The following is a 25,554-nucleotide window of genomic DNA, read 5'->3' as shown; positions in this document are numbered from 1 at the left end:
ATCTATGCTATCTATATCCTAGTAGGTGTTTGAGTTAATTGATTTGAAAAATCCATCTAAGAAATCATGGCGTTAGTCCATACTGAAGAAGATAAACATCACAGTCATGGTGGAAGAAGTGAGTGATGATAACACTGTGATTGGAATATCAAACGTGTTGGTTACTTTGCGTAAGTAATTGAGGAAGGCTGTTTGCCATCATCATCTCAAGGATAATTAGGGAATGGCAGTAAATTGTGGCCTTGTCAGCACACCTTACATTCTAATAAAAGACATGCGTTGAGTTTTTTGTTGGTTATTGAAGTTGAGTCATAGAGGCAGGTGGAAAGTATTCCATCAGTTTCCTGACTTGTGCCTTGTAAGTCATGGAAAGGCCTTGTTGAGTCAGGAGGTGTTCCTCCTAGCCTGTCAGTTTTTTTCTTACCTAACTTCTCTGGGGCTCAGTGTTGTTTTCCGTACAGTTAAGATCACCTACATTATTTATTTCCTGCATTTGCTTCATCAATAATTCCCTGTTGAGTTACAGATTATTTTTGTTAACTGTCTCTATAGACAGATGGAAAGTGATTGTGGATGATTCAAATCAGCTCCAGTCACATTAGAGCAGGGGTTCCCAAGCTGGGGTCCACAGACCCCTTGGTTAATGGTAGGGCTCCATGGCATCAAAAAAAGAGTGGGATCCCCTGCTCTACAGGCATGACCTGACAATGTTTCAGTACGTGCCTATTTATTTCTAGAGTAATGTTAGTATCCCTTTTTATTGCATTGTCACATACTATATTCTAACTGTGATTGAAACTAACTTGTTTCCTCCTCTTTGCAGTTTAAAGGTGTATTAGAAAATTACTAGTTATTCAAAATTTGTTGTCATAATTTTAAATCAAATCTTGCAGAGTAATAAACAGTAGCTGTCCAACATGATTTGGAGCATCCTTTAAGTACCTGCTTTGGCTGTGGAAGCCAAGTCGTTGGGTATATTTAAAGCAGATGTTGATAGGTTCTTGATTAGTAAAGGTACCAGAAGTTACAGGGAGAAAGCAGGTGAATGGGATTGAGAGTGAAAATATTTCAGCCATGATTAAATGGTAGAGCAGACTCAATGGGGTGAATGGACTAATTCTGCTCCTGTACTTCCTGAGACATTTACTTACATTTTCATTTGAGGTTTGGCCAATATTGAACATCTAGATCACTAAACTTGGATCATCTGGTCATTACTCCATTACTTTTCCTGCAAACACCAAATGCCACACTTTCAATATTACAACGGTGACAATGCTTCAAAAAATATTGAGTTGATCATAAATATTTTGGATTGTCCTAAGATCCTGGAAAGTTTTGTGTAAATGTGGGTCTTTCTGGAATTCCTGTACTCCAAACTGATCAGCAAGAGCAGAAGTTAGAATGTTTGTACAGTCACAAAAAGCACTCAGCTTCAGATAGGCATATCTCCATTAACTCTTGGTCTGATATCTACTATGTTCAGAATGAGTTAATCACTGCATTACCTCACTTGCTTGTTGACTGGTCCTTCAATCTTCGAAGGATGATGAGGGAGAAATTCTTTTTTGTACCGCTCGTTCAGAAAATGTATTTTGCACTTCATTAGATTATTTAGCTCAATTGTTTTCCCTTCCAGTACTCTACTTCTCAAATTAATTAACCACATGAGGTTATTTCTAACAATACATGTGTTACTTTATCTAGGAGAATGTATGCAATAAATACTAAGAGACATTGGGTAATGAGCAAGAGCATAACCCAACAATAACCAAGAGAGATCAGATAATCACAGCAAGGATTGAGTATATTTCGTCAATATAGTATAAAAATAATAGGGCCACAAATGCTGGAATCTGGAACAAAAAAACCCCTAAAAGCTGGAAAAACTCACTGGATTGAGCAGAATCTGCATATGCAAGGCACTCAAGCAGAATGGCCATCCTGCCCATCAAAGTGAAAAGAAAATGGCATGATGTTGAACTTATGCTATTTTTCATTTGTCTTCTGCATTTGAAGTAATGAATGAAAAAAGACATAGTTTTTGCTATTATATTAAATTAATTTATGTCCATTTCCTTGTAGCATCAATTTAGCCACATTTTGAGTAATGAAATACTGGATGTTAAAAGTTTTTAATATTCTACAGATACTAAGTCGTTTGACGGATGGAAGTAAATTCTTGGAGTTCAAAGCTTTGTATGGGACCACGCTGGTAACTGGCTTTGCTCAAATTAAAGGGTAAGGAATAATAGATTGCAGTTTTCTTCTTTTTTATTTAAAATAATACTGAATTTAACCAAGCATTATGTACTTTATGTAATACAGTGTTGGGAAGTGTGTAGTCATGCACTTTGGGAGAAGAAATGAAAAGGTTGACTATTTTCTAAATGGAGAAAATACAAAAAACCGAGGTGCAAAGGGACTTGGGAGTCCTTGTGCAGGATTCCCTAAAGGTTAATTTGTAGCTTGAGTCTGTGGTGAGAAAGGTAAGTGCGATCTTTGCATTCAAAAGGGCGAGAATATAAAAGTAAGGATGTAATGTTGATACTTTATAAAGCACTGGTGAGTCCTCACTTGGATATTTGTGAGCAGGTTTGGGCCCCTTATCTTAGAAAGGATGTGCTGAAACTGGAGAGGGCTCAAAGGAGGTTCATGAAAATGATTTCCAGGATTGAATGGCTTTTCATTTGAAGAGCATTTGATGGCTCCGGGCCTGTGTTCACTAGAATTCAAAAGAATGAGGGGTGACCTCATTGAAACCTTTTGAATGGTGAGAAACCTTGAAACCTTGATAGAGTGGATGTGGAGAGGATGTTTCCTATGGTGAGAGAGTCTAAGACCAGAGGACACAGCCCCAGAGTAGAGAGGTGTCCTTTAGAATGGAGATGAAGAGGAATTTCTTTAGCCAGAGAGTGGTGTATCTGTGGAATTCATTGTCATAGGCAGCTGTGGAGGCCAAGTCTGTAGGTATATTTAAGGCAGTGGTTGACAAATTCTTGGTTGGTCAGGGCATGAAGGAATAGGGGGAGAAGGCAGGAGACTGGGGTGAGAGGAAAAATGGATCAACCATGACGGAATGGCGGAGCAGACTCGATGGGCCAAATGGCCTAATTCTGCTCCTATATCTTATCGTCTTGTGACTTTTCTATTATATTATTTGCTGAATAACTTCATTTTACTTCAAAGGTATCTGATGTCGCTACATCTTCTTTTATTCCTTTACATTTGATGTTCTTGACTACTGGATTTCACTTCCTGTCTTATTGAAAAAAACAATAACTGTACTTAATGCTCCTCCCGTAACACAGTGCTGAGAACTACTTCACCTAGCATATTTAAACAAGTGAAAAGAAGATTATTAATCAAAAGGTGCAGCAATCCTTTTATTTGTTCAGAAATGGGGGCTGATTATTAACCTGGTTTGTCTGATAGAAATGGGGCATAGTGGAAATAAATCATTGTGCACCATTCTGGCTAAGTTGAAGCATTCCCTTCAGTGCTTTCACTATCTAAATCATCGTCCTATGAATTATGTAGTACCTCTAGGTGATCTCGATGGACAATTCCACAGAATGTGAACAGTTAGTATACACAATTTCTGTAGCAACATGAACAAAATGCTGGAGAAACTCAGCAGGTCAGGCAGCGTCCATGGAAATGAGCAAACAGTTTACGCTTTGGACGAAGATCCTTCTTTAGGACCCAATTTTACTTTGCTCAGTTGAAGCTAGAGGGGAGGTGGTATTAAGAAGAAAGTGACAATTCATGTCGTAAATGAATATTTAATTTTGTGATGATATTGGTGTTAGAAGGAACAAAAATGCCAAAAAAATAAAGGTACCTTGTTACCCACTCCTCCTTGATCTGCTTTCTACACACCCAAAGCACTAAGCTACCATCTTTCAATCTTGTCCCCAGTGACATGTAATATTGTGCCGGTAAGTGTGCTGCTATAGAATATCTGTTCAGGGTGTACAGTTTGATGTCTGTGTAGTAATGAGGCACAGCTCTCAAAATAAACTAGAACCTTTTACTGCCAGAAACAGATGGTTTTTTTCACACCTCTTGCAGATCTAACCAACAGCTTTCACAACTAATTTCTAATGGCTTTAGCTATTGTCTTCCTTCAGGTGTTAATGTTCTTGATATTTGGATTTTTGAAATGTTTTTGAGAAGATCTCCTATGGGAGACTGATCGATTAAAAATAATACAAGGGTGCAGCTAGTAGAGCCATGGTCTCACAGTACAGTGAACTGGATTCCATCCTGACATTGAGTGCTATCTCTCTGGAGAGCAATACATCACAGATACAGACCCTTCCGCTAACCGCATTGTCTAGCCAGCCAGTCACAATTTGTTGCGTTTGGCCTACAGGCTTTAAGATCTATAGTGACATCCCCCTTAACAAAAAGACATCAACCCTCTCCTCACTGACTTCTACCTCTGTCACGTCTGTATGGTCTGTATCCTGGAGCATTGAGTTGCCAATCCCTGCCTTCTCTCGGCCAAGTTTCTGTCATGGTTATGACATCCCAGTCCCCAGACCCAATCCTTTCTCTCAGTTCGACTGCCTCCTGTTAAGTATGTGCTTTGAAATAAATGCAGTTTAGCTGAGTATTAATTTCCCTCCCTATACTATCCCTCTGGCTATCTTAATTACTAAACTTACTCTTGTAGGCTACTGCTTTATCTCATGACTTTCTCCTTTTCAGAGTCCCAACCCTTGTCAATCAAGTTCAAACTCTCATAGAAACATAGAAAACCTACAGCATAATACAGGCCCTTCGGCTCACAAAGCTGTGCCGAACATGTCCTTATCTGAGAAATTACCTAGGGTTACCCATAGCCCTCTATTTTTCTAAGCTCCATGTACCTATCCAGGAGTCTCTTAAAAGACCCTATTGTATCCACCTCCACCACCGCGCTGGCAGCCTATTCCACGCACTCACCACTCTCTGCGTTAAAAAAACTTATCCCTGACATCTCTGTACCTACTTCCAAGCACCTTGAAATTGTGCACTCTCATTCTAGCCATTTCAGCCCTGGGAAAAAGCCTCTGACTATCCACACGATCAATGCCTCTCATCATCTTGTACACCTCTATCAGGTCACCTGTCATCCACTGTCGCTCCAAGGAGAAAAGGCTAAGTTCACTCAACCTATTCTCATAAGGCATGCTCCCCAATCCAGGCAACATCCTTGTAAATCTCTTCTGCACCCTTTCTATGGTTTCCACATCCTTCCTGTAGTGAGGCGACCAGAACTGAGCACAGTTCTCCAAGTGGGGTCTGACTAGGGTCCTATATAGCTGTAACATTACCTCTCGGCTCTTAAACTCAATCCCACAATTGATGAAGGCCAATGCACCGTACGCCTTCTTAACCACACAGTCAACCTGCACAGCAGTTTTGAGGGTCCTATGGACTTGGACCCCAAGATCCCTCTGATCCTCCACACTGCCAAGAGTCTTACCATTAATGCTATATTCTGACATCATATTTGACCTACCAAAATGAACCACCTTATACTTAACTGGGTTGAACTCCATTTGCCACTTCTCAGCCCAGTTTTTCATCCTATCAATGTCCCACTGTAACCTTTGACAGCCCTCCACACTATCCACAACACCTCCAACCTTTGTGTCATCAGCAAATTTACTAACCCATCTCTCCACTTCCTCATCTAGGTCATTTATAAAAATTGTGAAGAGTAGGGGTCCTAGAACAGATCCTTGAGGCACACCACTGGTCACCGACCTCCATTGACCCACCTACAACCAGTCTTTGCCTTCTGTGGGCAAGCCAGTTCTGGATCCACTAAGGAATGCCCCCTTGGATCCCATGCCTCCCTACTTTCTCAATAAGCCTTGCATGGGGTACCTTATCAAATGCCTTGCTGAAATCCATATACACTACATCTACTGCTCTACCTTCATCAATGTGTTTAGTCTCATCCTCAAAAAATTCAATCAGGCTCGTAAGGCATGACCTGCCTTTGACAAAGCCATGCTGATTATTCCTAATCATATTGTGCCTCTCCAAGTGTTCATAAAGCCTGCCTCTCGGTATCTTCTCCATCAACTTACCAGCCACTGAACTAAGACTCACTGGTCTATAATTTCCTAGGCTATCCCTACTCCCTTTCTTGAATAAGGGAACAACATCCACAACCTTCCAATCCTCCAGAACCTCTCCTGTCCCCATTGATGATGAAAAGATCATCGCCAGAAGCTCAGCAATCTCCTCCCTCGCCTCCCACAGTAGTCTGGGGTACATCTCATCCGGTCCCGGTGACTTATCCAACTTGATGCTTTCCAAAGCTCCAGCAAATCCTCTTCCTTAATATCTACATGCTCAAGATTTTCAGTCTCCTGTGACACATCAGTAAATTTACCTGCAAGGATATTGGTCCCTCTCCAGTTCAAGTGCAACCTATCCCTCTTGTAAGGTCACCTGTACTCCAGAAGAGATAATAATGGTCCAAGAACCTGAATCCCTGTCCCTGCGTCCACTCCTCAGCCATGCATTCATCTGGCCTCTTTCTGCTTCTGACCCTGTTTGCACGAGGCATCAGGGTAATCTGGAGGTCACTACTCTCAACGTCCTGCTTTTTAACTGCTTGCCTAACTCCCTGTACATAGACTGCAGGACCTCATCTCTTGTTCTACCTTTGTTGTTTGTACCAATATGTACAATGATCTCTGGTTGTTCGCCCTCCTGCTTGAGGATGTTCTGCACCAGTCAGAGATATCCTTGTACCTCACACCCAGGAGGCAACACACCATTCTGGCATCTCTTCTGTGGACACGGAATTTCCTGTCTGACTAGCTCACTATTGAGTCTCCTATCACTCTCCCCCAGTCTAACTGCACCCTTTCCCTCTGAGCCTCAGATCTGTTCATAGTGCTAGGAACTTGACTACTACTACTGGCCCCAGAAAGAACATCCCCTCAACAATATTTAAAGAGGCATATACATGTTTGTGAGAGGAATAGACACAGGGGACCCTGCACTGTCTGCCTAATCCCCTTACTTTTCTTGGTGGTCAACCATCTATCTGAAGCCTGCATCTTAGATGTGACTACCTCAGTAAAAGTTTCGTCAGCTTGTCACTGTTCTGATAACAGGGATTTGACCTGAAACATCAACAAATTCTTTCCTCCCACAGATGCATAATCTGCTAAATTCCTCCAGTACATTTTTGTTGTTCCAAAATCATATTTGTAAGGCTTTCAGCATCCAGATTGTCAGGAGCAGTAGCTGGATGCACTTACCACGGATGTCAGCATCAGGGAGACTAATGAGTGTTCTTGACTTCCCACATCTTGCAGAAGTAGCATTCCAGTGCTTTAACTGTCACCCTGCTTACACTGACTCAACTGGATGAACAGGAAAATAAAACCTTACCTGTCCTTACTTGTCAGAGCCTCAACTTCCCACCTTTACAACACACACACAATGCTGCCTGACCTGCTGAGTTCCTCCAGCATTTTGTGTTTGTTCCCTGGATTTCCAGCATCTGCAGATTTTCTCTTGTTTATGATTTGACTTTCCACCTTTATACTGGGCAATCTCACAATGGCCACTCCAAAAAGCGTGAGTTTCCTCTAGGTGCTTTGGGTTTTCTCCCAAAGGCATAAAGTTTGTTAGGTTAACGGGCCATTGTAAATTGTGCTAGTGTGTCAGTCAGTGATACAGTCTGGTGGGAGTTGATGAGAAGTGGGGAGAGTAAAATGGGTGCTTATTGATGGGCACAATTCATGGGCTAAAGGTCTGTTTCTGTGCTGTACTGTGTAACTCTATGAGTCCAAGGTTAGAACACATAGGATTAGGAAGAAAATACTAATATGGATTGGTTATTCAAAGTTCAAAGTAAATTTATTATCAAGGTATATATACTGTATGTAACCAACTACAACCCCAAGATTAAATTTCTTGCGGGCTTTCACATAAATACAAAGAAACAAAAAAAAAACAAAATAATAATAATAAATAAATAAATAATAAATATTGAGAATATGAGATGAAGAGTTCTTGAAAGTGAGTCCGTAGGTTGTGGGAACAGTTTAGAGGTGGGGTGAGTGAAGTTATTCCCTCTGGTTCAAGAGCCTGATGATTGTGGGTCCTGAGGCTCCTGTACCTCCTTCCTGATGGCAGCAGTGAGAGGAGAGCATAGCATAGATGGTAGGGGTCTATGATGATGCTTGCCTGTGACAGCGCTCCATGTAGATGTGCTTAATAGTAGGGAGCACTTCAGCTGTGATGGACTGGGCTGTATCCATTAATTTTTGTAGGCTTTTCCGTTCAAGGGCATTGGTGTTTCCATACCAGGCTGAGAAGCAAACAGTCAAAATGCTCTCCAGCAAACATCTGTAGAAATTTGTCAAAGTTTTAGATGACATTCTGGATCTTTGCAAACTTCTCAGAAAGTAGAAATTGGTTATTGGACAGAAAATAAAATGTGGGATTAAGCTGAGATAAAAACAGAAAATGCTGGAAATACTCAGCAGGTCAGGCCGATTTTCATTTATTGTGAGAATCAATTGAGCCTTCTTTGGCAAGAAGGTTGATATTGGTGAGAGAGCAGTGCTTGGGCCCAGCTCCTCACACCCTTCATTAACCATTTGGCTGAGGTGTTCAAGTGTAATATTTCTAAGCTTGTTGATGATAGTAAGTGAATTGGGGGAAAAGGAAGCTATGAAAAGGTGGGTATGGACAAGCTGAGAAAGTGGGTGAAAACATGACAGATGAAATTTAATGTGGCTCAATGTGAGGTCATCAAAACAGTATTTTTAAACAGAAGATACTAAGTGATGTTGACATTCTTAAGAAATCTCGGTATGCTTTTACTGAGGGTGCAACAAGCAATTAGAGTCGTGGAGCCATACAGCATGGAAACAGGGCTTTCGGCCCAGTTGATCCATGCTGACCAAGACTCCTGTATAAGATAGTCCCACTTGCTTGCATTTGGTCTGTATCCCTCTAAGCTGTTCCTATCTATGTCCAAGTACTTTTTAAATGTTGCCCCTCTCTACTCTCATCTTAAACCTATGCCTTCTGGTTCTTGATCCCCTAACCCTGGGAAAAGACTCTGTGTATTAAAATATGAAGGCAAAGTGTATGTTATTCTTTATTATGAAAAGATTTGAACATAGGTGTAAGGACATTTTACAGCAGTTGCATAGCCTTTGGTAAGATCACACTGTGGAGCACTGTGCAGAGTTTTGGTCTGCACATGCCATATAGGAAGTACAAACTAGACTTATCAGACTGATTCCAGAGGTGGCAGGTTTGCTGCATGCAGAACAATTGAGCAGACTGAGCCGTAGCCTCAAAAATTTAGAAGAATGAGAAGTGATCCGATTTAAATTACAGGCTTGACAGGCTGGATGCAGGGAAGATGAGGAGAAATTTATTCGCACAGTGGGTGGTGAATCTTTAAAATACTCAATGCTAGAGGGCTGTGGAAGCTCAGCTTATATTAATTCAAAGATAGATTAATATAGATTTCTGGATTTTAAGATAATCAAAGGATGAGGCATAGTGCAGGAAAGTGTCACTAAGATAGAAGATCAGCAATGAAATTGATGAATGGTGGAGCCAGCTCGAGGGACTGAGTAGCTGACCCCTGCTCTTGTTTCTTGTGGTTGATCTTATGGTGTTTTTATGTTCTGAGCAGTGAGAGTGATACACAAGTTCCATGCCCAATTTTTTATTTTAAATAAGCACATCCACAACTTGTATATTATTCCTATTTGCAGGCATACGTATAGCAAGTCTCACATGCCCCTGGATAGAATTAAAGAAAATTAGTATTACTGGGGATATAGTATTTTCCTTTCTACTCCTTCTCCTCCTCACCGAATTGAATGTTACAGAGTACAGCTGATACTCTAGACCTCTTTGTGACAAATCATAAATTAGTACCAAATCTTTTTCTGTATTGACAATAACATTTTAGAGATTTTTTATAGATATCAAATGCAGTGTGTTAAACTTGCTTTTGTTCCCTATTACACTTCTCTGTGCAAGGAAAGACTTATTACAGATTCTTAGTGTAACTTATTCCTTTCCCAGGATTAATTAGAGCTGCTTACTTTCTTCCCCTATTTAATATTTCTAATCCTCAGGGGTTTATCGCACAAGCTAGGTACTTCAGTCATCTTTCACAGTTGACCTTACCCGTTCTTCTGTTTCTCAGTTTGCCTATACGCTGCCCTGTCATTCTTGACACTTCACCTTGGTAAATAAAGGCTTGTGTAATAGTTGAGGATTATCTGTTTCATAACATGAAAATCCCAGTGTAATAGATATTTGCAAATTAAGAGAGGATATGAGCACCAGAGTTGAGTGCCAAAATTCACGAACCTTATTTAATTAGTTTAAACTGATTCCGGCTTCCATTTGCAAGCAAGCATAGATTAGTAAATAGGATCACACAGGAACAATGTGCTTCTCCTAATAGAAAATCAAAATACTGCAGATGTTGGAAATCTGAAATAAGTGCAAACTGAGGGGAAATTTTCAGCAGGTCATGTAGCATCAATAAGGAGAGAAACAAATATTTCTTGTTGATCTCTTACGAGGATGTGGTTTCAAAAATGTGATGCTGCCTAATTCACGCAAGAGGACTGTACAGCGTGAAATATTTCAGATAAATTTTGCCCTAACACCTTTAACCAAAGTCAATGCATGCCGATCAAGAGTGAAAGCACCAGCTGATCTTTTCTTGGACAAGGATAGGAACAGTTTAAGCACATGGATAGGAACAATTTGGAGGTATACAAACCAAGTGCATGCAAGTGGGACTAGCTTAGATAGGAATGTTGGTCAGCGTGGACCAAATAGGTGGAGAGGCCTGTTTCCATGGCCCAATTGCTTGTTTCTCTCAGAATATATCATATCATGCAGGATAGCTTGTATCAGTCAGGCAACAGGGAAAATTCTGCTTTAACAGTTAATTTTTGCCAATTATTTCTCTGACAAAATCTGCATACTAATAATACCAATTCGTTCACATCATCATTACAACAAACTGTAATATTTTTTGGCTCCTTAGGTGGATCTGTTGCACTTAACAATTATCACAATTATTTTGTTTGCTTTCTTAAATAGTCTCATAAAAGAGTCAGATCTCTCTGAATTGTAATCCCATAACTCTTCTTCAGTAACTAAGCACGTGCGAATTGCGATAATGAGCATTTGGAGGTCATTCAGTCACGGAATATGTTACAGCAGAATGTGATTGCATCTTCTCTTGGCAACACTATATACATAGTTTTCAGTTTGAATCGTTGAACTGTTGTTGGAGATGTGTCTTTGCTTACTTTTGCACTTCCCTAGCTCTGAAGCAGTAATCAGAATGGCTACACTAACTAGCCCAATAATCTAACACAAAGTGGTTCAACTTGGCTTGTACTATTCTAGGTTGTGTAATCAGTATCTCAGTCAAAGCAAACCGAAAATATTTTAAAACAATAGAACATGAACTGCTATCTTGATCTTTCAGGTTAAATTTCTTGATCTTAGTTCAGCATAAAATAGTTGCATCATCCTCTTATAAACATTGTACATTCAAAATGAAATAATTTGTCATAAATAAGTTGGAATATTGCAAGAACAACCTTGTGAATGGAATGTTCAAGTAGAATATATTTTGACGTTAAACAAAAATGTATTTTGATGTTTCCTTTTATCAAAAATATATGCACACTGGAGTGAAAGATGCCAAAATTGAACATGTTCTGCTTTGGCCATCCAGTAAAATGAACTAGAAAGAAATATAGCAGCCAATAAAACAAGTACACTTTAATTCAGTTTGACAAAGCTCTCATATACTAACACACTGTTATATATTTTTTTCTCATACTCATTTTAGCTGGTATTAAAATTTTGTGAATGTGAGTGCCAATTTACACTTTGCATTTACAGCATAGAAATGAATCCTTAGTCATAAACATTAAATATTCAAATAATAGCAGATGTATATTGAATTGCTTCTAAGATTTGGTTTTATTTATATTTGGTATCCTTTTTTGATGTAAATGTTTTGCCAAAATTTCTTATATAGCTGTAAAAGTTTTCATTTCTCTTACGTTTTTCAAAAATTAACATAAATGATTACATTTCATTGTTTCAGAAAATGTATGAATTAATGGGAACAAATTTTTAATATGAAGCAATATATTTTTTAATTTGTGGGAGAGCTCATTATTGATGCCTATAATTTGCTCGCACAAGGATGCAAAATTTAGTAAAACAGAAAAAAATTTAGTGAAAAATGAAGTAATATACATTTATTAATTCTTTAAAAAAACATCACAATTTAAAAAATCCAAAACTGTAATGTATAGATTGGCAAACGTAGTTACCCTACATTTTCTGCCCTCATGCACTGGCATGTGGAATGTAATGAAAAAGTAGTCAGATATGTTCATATTTACACCTAGGTTTTCTGGTCTGGTGAATAATGTTGCATTTAAATTTGTTCTTTTTTTTAAAGTGATTTGCTAAATGGGTCCTTTACCATTTAATGGGTATAATATTAATCCCTGTGCAATATATAGGAATTGATTCAATGCGAGAAATATTCAGTTAGCATCTTTAATTTAGGAAAAATTAAAAGATTTAGGAATAGTCAAGATCCCCAAAATGTCAAAATGTGGATTGGGCTTGAAAATGTATCTGTGAGTATCTGGTTTTAGCCAGAGCAACAGAGGCAAATTTCTTGCCATTGCTTGTAGATTCTTTGATGTTAGAAGGAAGTTGAAAATTTTCTGTGTTTGATGCATTTGGAATACCCAGCACTATAGATATCTGTTACTAGCTTCTCATTTAGGAATCTCAGTCTGGGAGAAGCATGGGAGCAGCAGTAACAACCAGTATATGGTTTGGTACTAAACCACATAGTTTTCTTTTATTTTTTCATTTTGTATGATGTGGACACTGCTGACAAGGTCCAAATTTATTAGCAATTGAAAATGAGTGTAATCTTACTGAAATGTACAAAACCTAACAAGGTAGATGTAATATTTTTTCTAATCTAGTGTCTCTATTGGATTCACAGTCTCAGAATAGGGAGTTAGTCATTCAAGACGAACACACACAGATTGATGGTGGAGGTCAGCATGTCAGGCAGCATCTATGGAAATGAATAAACAGTCGACTTTCAGGCTGAGACCCTCCTTCAGGAGTGGAAAGGAAGGGGGAAGAAGCCAGAATAAGAAGGTGGGGTGAAGGGAAGGAGTGTAACCTAGAAGGTGATAGGTGAAGCCAGGTAGGTGGGATTGGGGAATGATGTAAGAAGCTGGGAAGTGATAGGTGGAAAAGTTAAAGGGCTGGAGAAGAAGGAATCTGATAGGAGAGGAGAAGAGGAAGGAAGAGCAGGAAAAAGTAACAGAAGTTGGAGAAATCGATGTTCATGTCATCAGGTTCAAAGCCCCCAAATCGTATATGAGGTGTTGCTTCTCCAACTTGAAATTGGCCTTGTGGTAGCAGTAGAGGAGGCCATAAACTGATATGTCCGAATGGGAATGGGGATTGGAAGGTGCTCGCCAAAACGGTCCCCAATCTACTTTGGGTCTCACCAATGTAGGGGAGGCCGCACCATGAACACTGAACACAGTAGACAACTCCAACAGATTTGGAGGTATAGTGTTGTCTCATTTAGCCCAGAATGGAGGTGAGGGAGGAAGTAAGTGTGCAGGTGTAGCTCTTCTACTGCTTGTAGCGATTACCAGGAGGTAGATTAGTGGGGAGGGGTGAATGGACAAGGGAATCACAGAGAGAGCAATCCCTGCAGAAACTGGAGAGTGGGTAGGGAAGGTAAAGATCCGGTAATTTTCCCCCTCCCCTTCCCAGGTGCCCCTCATTCTTCCCTTTCTCTCATGGTCCACTCTCCTTTCCTATCAAATTCCTTCTTCTCCAGTCTTTTCCTTTTCCAATTATCGTCCCCCAGCTTCTTATTTCACCCCCCTCCCCCACCCACCAGTCTTCATCATTACCTTCTTGCTTCTACTTCTTCCTTTTCATCCACTTTCTTATTCTAGCTTTTTCTCTTCCTTTCCAGTTCTGATAAAGGGTCTTGGCCCAAAATGTCAATTATTCATTTCCACAGATGTTGCCTAACCTGCTGAGTTCTTCCAGTACTTTGTATATGTTGCTCTGAACTTTTGGCATCTGCAGAATCTCTTGTGTTTATCGTTAGAGACAATGTTGAGAAGATATTTCTTCGCCCTGAGATAATGAATCTTTGGAATCAAAAGAACTGTTGAGGCTTGATTGTTAAATATGAATCTCCTCAAGATTCCTTTTCTGGTTTTTGCAGTGATTGCAAACTGTTAACTGTTATTACTTATGCTCAGTTATGTGCACATTGTGATACCTGACTGTGAATACAATGTGTTTTGTTTTCAGTCACCTTGTTGGAATTGTGGCTAACAACGGAGAACTCACTCATAATGCCTCACTAAAAGGCAGCCATTTTGTACAACTTTGTGACCAGAGAGGCATTCCTATCATATTTCTTCAGAATATAAGACCAAATGTTTCAATCACTGGGACAATACCCAAGGTACAAGAGTAATATTTGAAGTATCTGGATTGTGGTTCTATTTCTTTCCTGAAAACGTGAGAGTAATCATTTTGGTAGCTAGCAAACGTAACAGCATCATGAATTAATCTCTATATTTTTATTTATTAATGCTTTGGGAGATTATTCTTTAAAGTAAAGCACATTAGTGTTAAAATTAATCCAATATTTTAAAAATATTTAGTATATACCTGAAGTGCAAAGACCAATTCGAGCCTGGATTAATCCAATGATCTGCAACAATGATCTCTGGCAGGATGGAATTTGGGAATAGGTATGATTTTCCATCTCAAGATGAGAAAAGATTTGGATTGCATTTTGGATTCCAGCTTGGAATAACTGAGAGTTGAAAGTGCCATGAAATTCAGTAGCCTTTTTTCATTTAAGAAGTAGTCAAATAGCCTGAGAATCTTTACTGTCTTAGCTCACAGTTAAGCAGTGATCATTAGGCAGATGTTGAAGATCTGTCATGGTGTACCACATCTTGAGTCAATGTCCTCCAGAGAGGTTTAAGAGAAAGCTGAATGGTGAAAAGTTGAAGAAATTATGTCTGTACTGTATGTATGGATGCTTGAAAATGTCATTTTTTTCAACCTGTCAGGTTTTTCTGGTACAAATGATGTGCTAATGCCTATTTCAGCTTTAGAATGGCCTAATATAGCCTGGGTTATGGTGGAGAGTAGAGTGACAACCACTAACCAAGTCTATCCTCAGCAACAAAATAGATGTGGAAAGTGGTAGTTAAGCAGCAGTGGACATGAATGGTCAGGTTGTTGAAGGAGACAAAACCACAATAAAAGGACGGAGTTTTGACAAAACATAATTATGCTGAGACACTTAAACATTCCAGCTACATGAGAGGCACAAAAGTATGCACCTACCCAGTCCCTGGCTCTCTTCACTGGGTATTCACCTAGTGGGAAATCTGCAGTAGAATGAAAATTACAAGACTCCAAGATTCAGATGGGATTTTACTGGGGAGGTTTCAATAATAAAGGGTAACTGACTGTCTTTCTCTCTACATGTAGTTAGGACTGAAATTGTTTCCTTATGAATACTCTTCCTCACTTCTTTGATCTTGGGTGTTGTATACATTACAGGTTGGTTAACCCTTCCTTCATTACAAAGCAGACTTAGGGAAAGAATTAGTTAAAAGAAAGAGTTAGATATGGCCCTTGTGGCTACGGGGGTCAGGGGGTATGGAGGGAAGGCTGGGGCGGGGTTCTGAGTTGGATGATCAGCCATGATCATAATAAATGGCGGTGCAGGCTCGAAGGGCCGAATGGCCTACTCCTGCACCTATTTTCTATGTTTCTAGTTGAGTATATGGTTCGATTGCCATCATTAGACCGAAGTCTGGACCTATGAATACAGATACAGCGCACAAATCGGAGGATTTATCATCTTATTAGATTCAAATGTGTGTGTGTGGTGGAGTCGTCGGGGTGCCGTCATGACAAGCTTTTGCACCGATCTTTTTGGTATGTTCATCGTACACCGTGTCTTGGACATCTGAAACCTGGCGGAGCCCATCCCTCTCCAGGTTTTTTTTTACGAGGCCGAGTTGTTAGCTTGACACTCAACCCAGGCACGGATGGAGAGCGTGCAAGGGAGCCGGCCGGATTCGAACTCGGGACTTCTCGCCCTGAAGTCCAGCGCTGATGCCACTGGAAGATTCAAATACCTTATGATTAAGAGCTTCCGGTCAAGATGGCGCCAGCAAACAACGATTCCTCAGGCGACATCTTCCAGATAGTCAATTATTTCAGTTTTTCTACATCTTCTAGTTATTCTTTTTATTTTAATTTTATTTTTGAAACTCTTGGAGCCTGTGACTTACACTCTGTAGTTCAATCAAGTAAGCTAGCATTCTGCTGTCCATGAGAAAACTCCAGGAGAGAAATGCAAGCACAAGCTACCATGAGGGGAGGCTCAGAGACGAGATGAGGGGCCATGATCAACTACATTTCTCACCGATTAAAGCGTCAAGGAAGATTGAAACATTAAGGCAAGTGTGGAGGAGAGTGAGCAGTTCTTGGAGAGGCCGCTGGGTTCGAGTCACAGCCGTAAGAGCGGCCACTGGTTTCAGTTGTTTCCCTCGGAGGGGCTGCTGGTTTGAGTCGATGCTCTTGGAGATGTTACTGAAATTCTGGGATTTATGGATTGGACTGTAGTTCAAACTAACTGTAGTTCACATTGGCATCTTTCAATTCTATTTCTTTTTTGTGTTCTTGCCCATTCTTTCTTCTTGTCGATTGACAGGCGAGGAGTTTGGAGTTTGATTTTCTTGTTGTTTCTCCATGTGCGTGATCTGTTAGTTTTTGTGCGAAGGAGTGGTTGGAGTTTGGGTTTTCGAGCTGTTGTTTCTTTTTTTCCTTTTTGTGCGGGGTGATTGATGTCTTTCTTTCAACTACTTCTATGGCCATGAGTATTATCTGACTATCTGGAGAAGACAAATCTCAGAGTTGTATTCTACATACATATTTTGATAATAAAATGAACCTTTGAATCTTTGAAAATTAGTTAAAGTTACACTCTTTGTCTGGTCTGTGAAGTTAACAGGATTATTAATATTTCATAGACTCTGGTTGAGGGCTCTATGTACAACAGCTTAGACACAGTATTTGGATGAGGACACTGAAATTGTAGTCAGTGTGAAGACAACTTAGCTCTGGGGTTATCAGTAGTAGGTTGTCAAGAGTTAACACAGGAAATGTGTATATTAAATCCTTGTTTTACAGTAACTGGAAATCAAAGACCTACTAATACTGAAAATACTGATTTTCCAAGTCTGCTTTCCCTTGAAATGAACAATAATCTAAGTATTTTAAAAGTAATGATGCATGTATTCTTTTGCACGATGTGAAAAAATATGTTCTTTATGTCTTGTTGGAGGTCTAAAGTAAAGGATATTAAACATTGCAATGATTATATCATGCTTTATGTGCACATTAATTTTATACAATGTGACAAATTCCTTAATGGTTGTCTTTATAGGCCGAAGATGTTACAAACCAACTTAAGGCCCAAGGCTCCATGATAGCATCTGTGGCATGTGCCTCTGTTCCCAAGATAACCATTGTAATTGGAGGATGCTATGGTGGTGAAAGTTTTGCCATGGTATATTCTAGAAGTTTTACTGTATGATATTTGTATAAGTGAATTACTTTTCTATATAGAAAGATGTTTTGTTGAGGTATATGAATATATTGGCAATTCATTTTGTTAAATATGTAATTTATATTCCTAGATTTCCCTTTGAGTTGGGGTTAAATGTTCAGTAAGATTTCAGGTGAAATTTTGAACTATACAATGCAGAAAGAATCTGGGTTCAGTGCTCAATCAGTTAGCTGCTCATTATTGTGCTATAGATACTTAAATTGTTCTCAGACAACTAAGCAAGAAAGTAAACAGAGCACAAATTATTTTTCTCATTCTGCTGAACGGAGCACATACATTGGGGGTGAAATCAAGTTATTTTTCTAGCTTGGTGGTTACCATGGTCAGCATGGATGAGTTGGGCTTTTTACATGCTATATGGATTCTATTCGGTTGCTCTGCATTGCCTTCATGGCTTGAAACCCTATACGTCTCACTAGGGGTTTTCCTTCTCTGTATGGTAATAGTAAAGGTGGGATTTGGTCTCACATGGTGGTTTTGCCATTATGTTAGCCTATTGTTACAGATCTTTTTCTGCCTGTATGAATTGAGGGATAACTAATAGAAAGTTGGATTGTCCACCATCTGATACAATGTACACTCTGACTCATGAATAATATTTCAATGAAATTTTTAATTTTATGTTTCAGTGTGGTAGATCGTTTGATCCAAACTTCCTTTTTCTGTGGCCTAATGCCAGGATTGGACTGGTTAACTCCAGTTACTGCTCTAAGTTCCTGGAAAATGATGGAGAAATCCCAGATGAAGGACAGTGGAAGATCATGAAAGAAAAGTTAGTACTAAATCTGTTTGAGTGGAGAAAAAAATAAGCTGTCATTTATATTAACAACAAAAGCAAATCATCTACTTAATATATAATCAAGTGTGCAGGTTTGTTTCTGGGCCATCAAACTTAATTTAGTTTTAGTTTCACGTAAATGTTAAAGTTATATTTGGTTTGCTTTGCGCCCTGAGACTCTTTTCCCAGAACAAAGTGCTTCACGAGGTAATTTCAAATTGCACTTTAAAAGTAAACCACATTGCTATGGATATAACAAACAGTCCAGAATGGTTAAGGATAGCAGATATTCTTCCTGAAGGATATTAATGAATTAATTTAGGGTTTATTGTTGTTATTATTATTAAGACAGATACTTTTTATTATATTCCAGATTTATAATTATACTTATTAACAGCTTTCTTGATGTAAATTGAATCAAATTCTTCAGCACAGGTTAATGGCACAATAATTTATCCACTATGCATCACTGTATATAAAACATCCATCGATTGAAATACAGACTTCGTATTTTTCATTTTCATAGAATTAAGATATATTAGTTTTCAATTGACTGTACCAGAATAGATATTCATCACCATGTTCAACCAAACTTAGAAACTCCTGATTGGATAGTTCTCTTTTCTGTAGGCTGGAGGTCGAGAGCTCTGCTTTTCACTCTTCCTCTCGGATTTGGGATGATGGCGTCATACTTCCTGCAGACACTCGGACGGTAAGCTTGCACTTTCACTCTATTTCTTTAAAGTTTCTTTTCTGCATTTTTCTTCTTCCATTGCCGAGATATTTCTGCAGCATCTGGATTCACTCTGTATCATAGCCCAGGGGTTACTTACAATATGTGTTTTTATTTTATGTTCCAAGCTTGGAAATGAGCTGCATCTCTTAGGTTTATTAACTTTTCCAGAGATCAGGACTTTTTCGAGATGATCTGAATGTTGTCCCTGAGAGTTTTTATTTTTACTTCAGATGTAATGTCATCTATATCACAGAAGAAGTGTTTTGGTGAACTAGAGTAAATCTGTGCGTCTGGAAGTAAGTAAGCAGGAAACCTAGCAGTACAAGTTTTGATGATTTTCCCTTCTGCTGTCTTCTAAAAGCAAGGCCATGCTTAGGAAATTATTCCAAGGGCATCAGTTGTAGTTCTCCTGCAATCAAATAGTTCGTTCTTCATATGTCAGTGTATGTTGCTCCACAGAGTAACAAACTCTTCAGTTGTGCAAGACAAATACTGATCCTGCCTACTTAACCGCAGATGTAATCCTCCCTATGGGACTCACCTCAGAATGAATAAACAGGGTGAATTATTCTCCCCTCTATTACTCAGAGGTACTCAGACTTCTTGAAATATCATTGTTACCATAGCAGCTTACATAAACTATCCAAGCACAAACAGAATTGTAATTCTACTAGCCTGGATTAATTATTACTGCCCTGAACATTCTGATTTGTGTGAACATCTTAGTTCATTTAAGTTCCATTGAGGTAAAGCAATTTGAGACATTTGGAAAGGAGAAAGATGAACATGGTGATGCCCTCTAACAAACCAAGTTTATAGATTATTGCTTTATTGATCCATCTGCTGAATTTCTATGTAATCATATTCTCTCCATGTTGGAATCCTCCCATCCATTATTAGGCTGTAGATGAAAGGCACTCAGAAGATTTCATTTCAAAATAGAAATTACTTGCAATATTATTTCCTCTGAATGTTCCAACTAATTCAATTCAATTCTTCCACAAACATTGCTTGCCTGATATGATCCCAGCCATTTATGTTTTGTATAGTTGATTTGAGTTTCTCCTGTTTTCTGTGTTTGTAATAACATTTTCCTCCTCCTCCTCCTCCTCCTGCAGTAAAACTCCATTCAGTTTCAAAATCTTAACCATTCAGCTCACCTGTGATAGATTTAATATGGATTCACTTTCAGAAGGCTTTCAGAATTGGTTGTAAATCAGAATCAGGTTTAATATCATCAGCATATGTTGTGAAATTTGTTGTCTTTGCAGCAGCAGTACAATGCAATACATAAAAAAAGAAAAAACATGAAATACAGTGTGATATATAGTTAAATTAAATAAGCTGTGCAAAAATAGACATAAGAAGTAGTGAGGTAGTGTTTATGGGTTTAATGCCCATTCGTAAATCTGATGGCAGAGGGGAAGAGGTTATTCCTGAATCACTGAGAGTATGCCTTTTTCCTGATGGTAGCAATGAGAAGAGAACATGTCCTGAGGGATGGGGGTCCTTAATGATGGATTCCACCTTTTTAAGGCGTCGCTCCTTGAAGACGTCCTGGATACTATAGAGGCTGGTGTCCATGATGGAGCTGACTAAGCTTACAAATCTTGCAGCTTATTTTGATCTTGTGTGATAGCCTCAGCCCCATATCAGACGAAAATGTAGCCACTTAGAAAGTGCTCTATGGAACATCTGTAGAAATTTGCAGACTTTCCAAATCTCCTCAAACACCTATTGAAATATAGCTGCTGTTATGCCTTCTTTGTAGCTGCATTGATATGCTGGGTCCAGGATAGATCCTCAGAGATGATGACACTCAGCAGCTTGAAATTGCTCACTCTTTCCACTTCTGATCCCTCTATTACGACTGAGGTGTGTTCCCACGACTTACCCTTTCTGAAGTCCACAATCAGTTCTTGGTTCTTATTGACGCTGAATGCAAATCAGTTATGTTCTTAGCAACTTAAGAATATCATAGTCCTTTTGTTATGCAACTGCTAAAAATCTGCAAATATCATAAATACATGAGTCTATTAGCAGCTTGAAAAGGTGAACCTGATGTACTCTCTGTCACATGAACTTTCTAGTTCCATTGTGTATTTCTTGGTTTTAAAGATTACCCTATTTGTTTCATTTAACTACACCCAATTCTATAGAATCAAAGTTTCTGCCAAATTGAGAGCACTTGTTTCGTGACTAAGTAAATAAGTACACCCTATCCTCGTTATATGCGGGGGATGCTTTCCTCGCAGTCGACGCATAGAATGGAAAACGCATAATGTGAATAATTATTTAAATAGAGAAAATAGGGATGCATTCTGGAGGGCTTCCTAAATATGTTTTATCTGTAATTTATTCACATTTTCATACCAATATTACACAAAAGCAGTACCACAAGGCAACATTCATATTATATTTCATCAATTTAAGGTAATATTCAATGTAATAAATCATAGAAAGTTAACATACTAGGGTGTAAAGTACTCACCAACAGTGGCAGGTGTGTTGGCTCCGGGAGATGAGTGGATGTGCAGTGGTGTCGGGCAGCTTTACCTGGATGAGGTGGATGGTTTGTGTCATCAGGATCATCAAGGACAGCAAGGGGTGAAGGAAGACTCATAAAACCCTCAGTACTGCCAGCAGCAGGAGATGACACCGGTTTGAAGAAAGTGGTGAGGGTTGTTTGCTTGGCAGAATTTTGTTTTTCAGCATAAATTTGCTTGTAGGGAAGAAGGATTGACTGCAGGGAATGACTGAAATGCTGACTCCGTTCTAAACTTGGGTCCATGTCCATCACCATTTGTGCCAAGTGTTCCGCAGCCTTAAAATATTCTGCCAGTTGCTTCACCGTAAAATCCTTCACCTGCAACTCGACAGTTCCTTCTTCATCGTTATCACCTTCAGTCTGAGTTAAATGCAGAAGGTCATCCACACTTATTTCTTCATCATGAAAATCCAGTAGTTCTACCATGTCAGCAGTCTCAAGATCTGAGAATCCTTCCCCACCAACAGGAAGTATATTCTTACTCAAACCCTTAAGAGCACGGGTGTTTAGTGAATGGTGATCTAAGAGAGGCTTCATTTTACAGTCTGCTTTGGCATTGGAACACATAAGCAGAGTCAACTTATCCTTTGCTGCCTTGAAACCTGATGCTGTCTTTTCATCCTTACTTACGTAAGTGCGTTTTTGCATACACTTCCAAAAAAGCCCGGTTTCATCTGCATTAAACACCTGCTTTGGTGTGATGCCTAACTCAGCTATCATAGCCCGCAACTGCAAAGGGTGGCGTTCAGCAGCTTCGTGGTCAGCACTAGCTTGCTCGCCGCGCACAGCTAAGTTGTGAAGCCCGTGACGATTAACAAACTTAGAAAACCATCCCTTACTTGCACTAAAGCTAACAATATCACTTGACACTTCCTCACTAGCCTCTGAACAAAGGCGACCATAAATTTCCAAAGCTTTCACACGAAGATGATCGGAACTGAGTGTTGTTTTTTTCTTTGTTTCATGCTCAATGTACAAACTCAACATCTTCTCCATTTTTGTCATTATCAGGTTATGCACTTTGGTAACAATCTTTGAAGACACTTGTGATGAATCAATCACTGCACTTTTTATTTTCTCAGCATTTTTCTTTATGTTTCTGATCGTGGACTCACCCAGGCCGAAGTAGCGTCCCAGAGCTGTGTTACCTTCACCTGACACTGCCCTGTTTATAATTTCCAACTTTTTTTCAAGTGTTAAAGCGGTTCTCTGCTGCTTGGCTGATGGCCCAGGACTTGACATAGGATGCTAAGGAGGCATAGTTAAATATTTCAAGCACAAAATCAGTGAACCGTAGGTAATAACAACAAAAGTTTAAGAGCACAAGATCGCACATCCACACGCCAAAACCAATGCGAGAATGGCGGGAGTGAGACTGTGAGGCGTGCGCACATGACTTGTATTGTCGGGAAAGCGGTGCTTCTCATCCTAACTGCCTCGCAGAACTGAGAGTTTTGGATGCATACAAGGAGAAGTTGGTAGAAATAGGTTCGACGCATAGCAATGAATCTGCATCGTCTGATGACGCATATAACGGGGATAGGGTACAGGGCTTTGAAGGAAATGTAATGTTATGTTTCTGATTATTAAATCTAATTGTGCTGTTTCTATATTACAGATAATTGGTCGGTGTTTAAATATCTTCAAACAGAAACCTTGGTTTCGTTCTCAGAAAGAAAGACAGGTTACATTGAGAACATAAACATGGAAATTGACCCAATGAAGAAAAAATGGAGTTGGAATTATGCTTTTGTTGATTAAGGATGGCCAACAAGCTCAATTTTCGAAAAGGCATACAACAATTAATATGACTTAAGTGCCTGGTTCAAAATAAACAAAACTTTGTGATTCTGCAGGATTCTTATTTGTTACCTGAGGTGCACATGTAATGAATTAGCTGGTTCAGGTTGCTGAAGGTTTCATGTCTGCAGCGTGGAATCATTTCAATAAACTACATGTGGTGTGCATCAATTACCTTAGTCCAAGATGGAGCATAATTGTATTTGACTGTAACAAATGCCTAAAGTTAATGACCTGCTTTGGCACTTCCTATTCTCAAACTAATCGTTCTTTTTTTGCAGATCTAACAAAGAGATCATGTATGTAAAGATGAAGTAAACCAGCCCAATGGTTGTTTGGTAGAATTTCTGAATACTTCTATACTGTTACTTCTGTCTTTTTAGTTCATTTTATAATGATCTTGGATACTCCGAAATGATGCTATCACAACAGTAAAATGACTTAGTTATCCTGAAATATTCACAAATTTTCTTCTGTACGGTTCAAAGCTGTGAGGATTGTAATGTGGCCGAGGAAGGAATTCTCAGTACTACAGAAATACTGGGTTATTCCACTACAAGCTCTAGCACTAAAGTTTAAGCGAAACCTGTTGAAGGTACTAATTCAAAGCGGGATTCTGTGTCTATAACTGTTTTTCACAGTTGCCATTCTATCTTAATTTATTATCTGGTTATGGATGGAGCAGTCATAGTCATACTGTTAACTGAGTTTCTGAAAATATTAAGAGTCAATCACCTCGTGTGGGATTGTGCTGTGATTCCCGAGGAGAGATTTTGGTGAAGTAGGTGAAGTTTGAGAGACTAGAAACTTTTATGTAATATTCCCTGGTGGAACTCCAGAAAGTGATCACATCCAGATTTATCACTTGCCACATTGGAATTTGAATTCTGTATTGGTTCTGCAATTCCATCACACTACTTTTTCCTTTTTCACCAAGTCGTAATTCAAGGATCTGTCAACACTCACTAATCGGACTTGAATACATAATGACAAGTTGGATGAGGTGGTGAGGGCAACCAGAGCTTCTGTCAAGTCAGACACCACAGTACTGGAGATAAACTTGTTATAGATACATTGATCAACAAAAGATTATATTTTTAAACTTTTGTGTAATGTGGAATATCTGTTATCAATAAATTTGTTATGTACTATCATGGAAGGAAAACAAAGATCTTTAATCTCATATTTTGTGTTGTGGAAAGGAGCTTTTATTCAAAGTAAAAAGACAGAAATTAAGGTCATGATGAGTGCAAATCAAAACAGAACCAAATGTGGTTCAAATAGGAATCTGAATTGCACTTGAAATGTCTGGATGTATATTTGAAATATGGTGTAATAGGATGGGTTAAAAACAGTTTATCATTTGGTTTGAGCAATCTCATGAGTTTTGAAATTCAGTTCTGTACAAAGGGCCAAGTGTGCACATCACAATCAACATTTTTGTAAGCTGGCAATTCTCATCTCAGGACAGTTCTCAACTGAATTACAGGTTCAGGACACCACATTGTCTAGCTGGTTCTGCCTGATTGTGTTGTATCTGAACTGGTGTGTATGAATACTGGTAATGAATAGAACAGGTAATACATCTCCCAACTTGAGCTTATAAAGCAGGATGAGCACAAAATTCAATTGGCAATGCTCCTCTGTGTATAAATTGATTTCAAAAATGCATCACTTACAGCGGCTGGAGCCCACCATGTAAAGTATGGTGAGTTTGAATTACTTAAAGCAACTTGTCTGAAGGCCATAGTCATGGAGGACTAGGAGCAGTGCAACTTGCCCGACTTTCAATTTTGATTTTGTTTAAGGATGAGCCAGAAGCAGCGGGGAAAATAACAATTGGAAAACAGTTGAATTAGAAATGCGAACAAACCAATCAAATTACTGAATGAACAGGAACTTGTTCATTATTTTAATAC

General features: G+C 39.0%; 1 protein-coding gene across 3 annotated transcripts in view; it reads left to right on the top strand.

Moving 5' to 3' along the window:
- The window catches only part of LOC140205946 (biotin-dependent 3-methylcrotonyl-coenzyme A carboxylase beta1 subunit), a 76,758-nt gene extending 51,969 nt beyond the window's left edge, over window positions 1-24,789 (top strand). For all 3 annotated transcript variants that reach the window (XM_072273843.1, XM_072273845.1, XM_072273842.1), the window contains 6 exons: window positions 2,150-2,241; window positions 14,419-14,575; window positions 17,591-17,713; window positions 18,403-18,545; window positions 19,182-19,263; window positions 23,454-24,789. In XM_072273843.1, coding sequence (XP_072129944.1) covers window positions 2,150-2,241; window positions 14,419-14,575; window positions 17,591-17,713; window positions 18,403-18,545; window positions 19,182-19,263; window positions 23,454-23,537 — 681 coding nt within the window. In that variant the 3' untranslated portion in view covers window positions 23,538-24,789. The remainder of the gene's footprint in view (window positions 1-2,149; window positions 2,242-14,418; window positions 14,576-17,590; window positions 17,714-18,402; window positions 18,546-19,181; window positions 19,264-23,453) is intronic.
- Window positions 24,790-25,554: the final 765 nt, after the last annotated feature.

Source organism: Mobula birostris, chromosome 12 (assembly GCF_030028105.1).
Source record: "Mobula birostris isolate sMobBir1 chromosome 12, sMobBir1.hap1, whole genome shotgun sequence".
NCBI classification, from domain to species: domain Eukaryota; kingdom Metazoa; phylum Chordata; class Chondrichthyes; order Myliobatiformes; family Myliobatidae; genus Mobula; species Mobula birostris.
Note: the sequence above shows the minus strand (reverse complement) of the source record. Positions and strands in the feature narration are given on the sequence as shown.